The 536-nt window shown below is 53.7% G+C and overlaps 1 protein-coding gene across 2 annotated transcripts in view; it reads right to left on the minus strand.

Moving 5' to 3' along the window:
* The window catches only part of WDR45 (WD repeat domain 45), a 5,560-nt gene that overhangs the window by 3,616 nt on the left and 1,408 nt on the right, over window positions 1-536 (minus strand). For both annotated transcript variants that reach the window (XM_077752963.1, XM_077752961.1), the window contains exon 2: window positions 48-243. In XM_077752963.1, coding sequence (XP_077609089.1) covers window positions 48-102 — 55 coding nt within the window. In that variant the 5' untranslated portion in view covers window positions 103-243. The remainder of the gene's footprint in view (window positions 1-47; window positions 244-536) is intronic.

Here is a 536-nt window from a genome sequence, read left to right on the forward strand (position 1 = left end):
TTTCCCTCCCTCCCACCCACCAGGGGGCAGGCACAAGCCTCTCTCACTTTGGTCTTGGTTGAAACGCAGACTGGTCACTCCTCGAAGTGGCTGCTGAGTCATGGTCCAGGACTGCTTCCCTGGACACAGATGGGGGTAGGGTTGGGAAGAGTCCAGGGGTTTGCCCTCCAAGTCCTAGAACTCCTGTTCTCAGCTGATTTCTTCTTCCTCCTCCTCCTCTGCCACTTACTGCCCCCAGCAGGACTGCAAAGAAAACAAAAAAAGAAAACACAGGGATAGTTCTGGAGTCTCCACTCTTATCTCCCAAGATCCCAAAGAGCATGGCCAGGAACTCCCCCATTTTCTAACACTCGGATGAGGCCAGCTCCAGCCCTACCCTGACCTGGATTCCCCATTTCCTTCTTACTCAGTGGCCCTCACTGCTTGTCAGGAAGTAATGGGGTAGAGGGTTAATGATATCTCTTCCCCACCCTCAGCCAATTCTGGCCCTAATGCCCCACATGGCCTAGAACCGCTTCTCATCTTCACACCTGGAC

This window comes from Crocuta crocuta, unplaced genomic scaffold (assembly GCF_008692635.1).
Source record: "Crocuta crocuta isolate KB4526 unplaced genomic scaffold, BGI_CrCroc_1.0 scaffold943, whole genome shotgun sequence".
Classification (NCBI taxonomy): domain Eukaryota; kingdom Metazoa; phylum Chordata; class Mammalia; order Carnivora; family Hyaenidae; genus Crocuta; species Crocuta crocuta.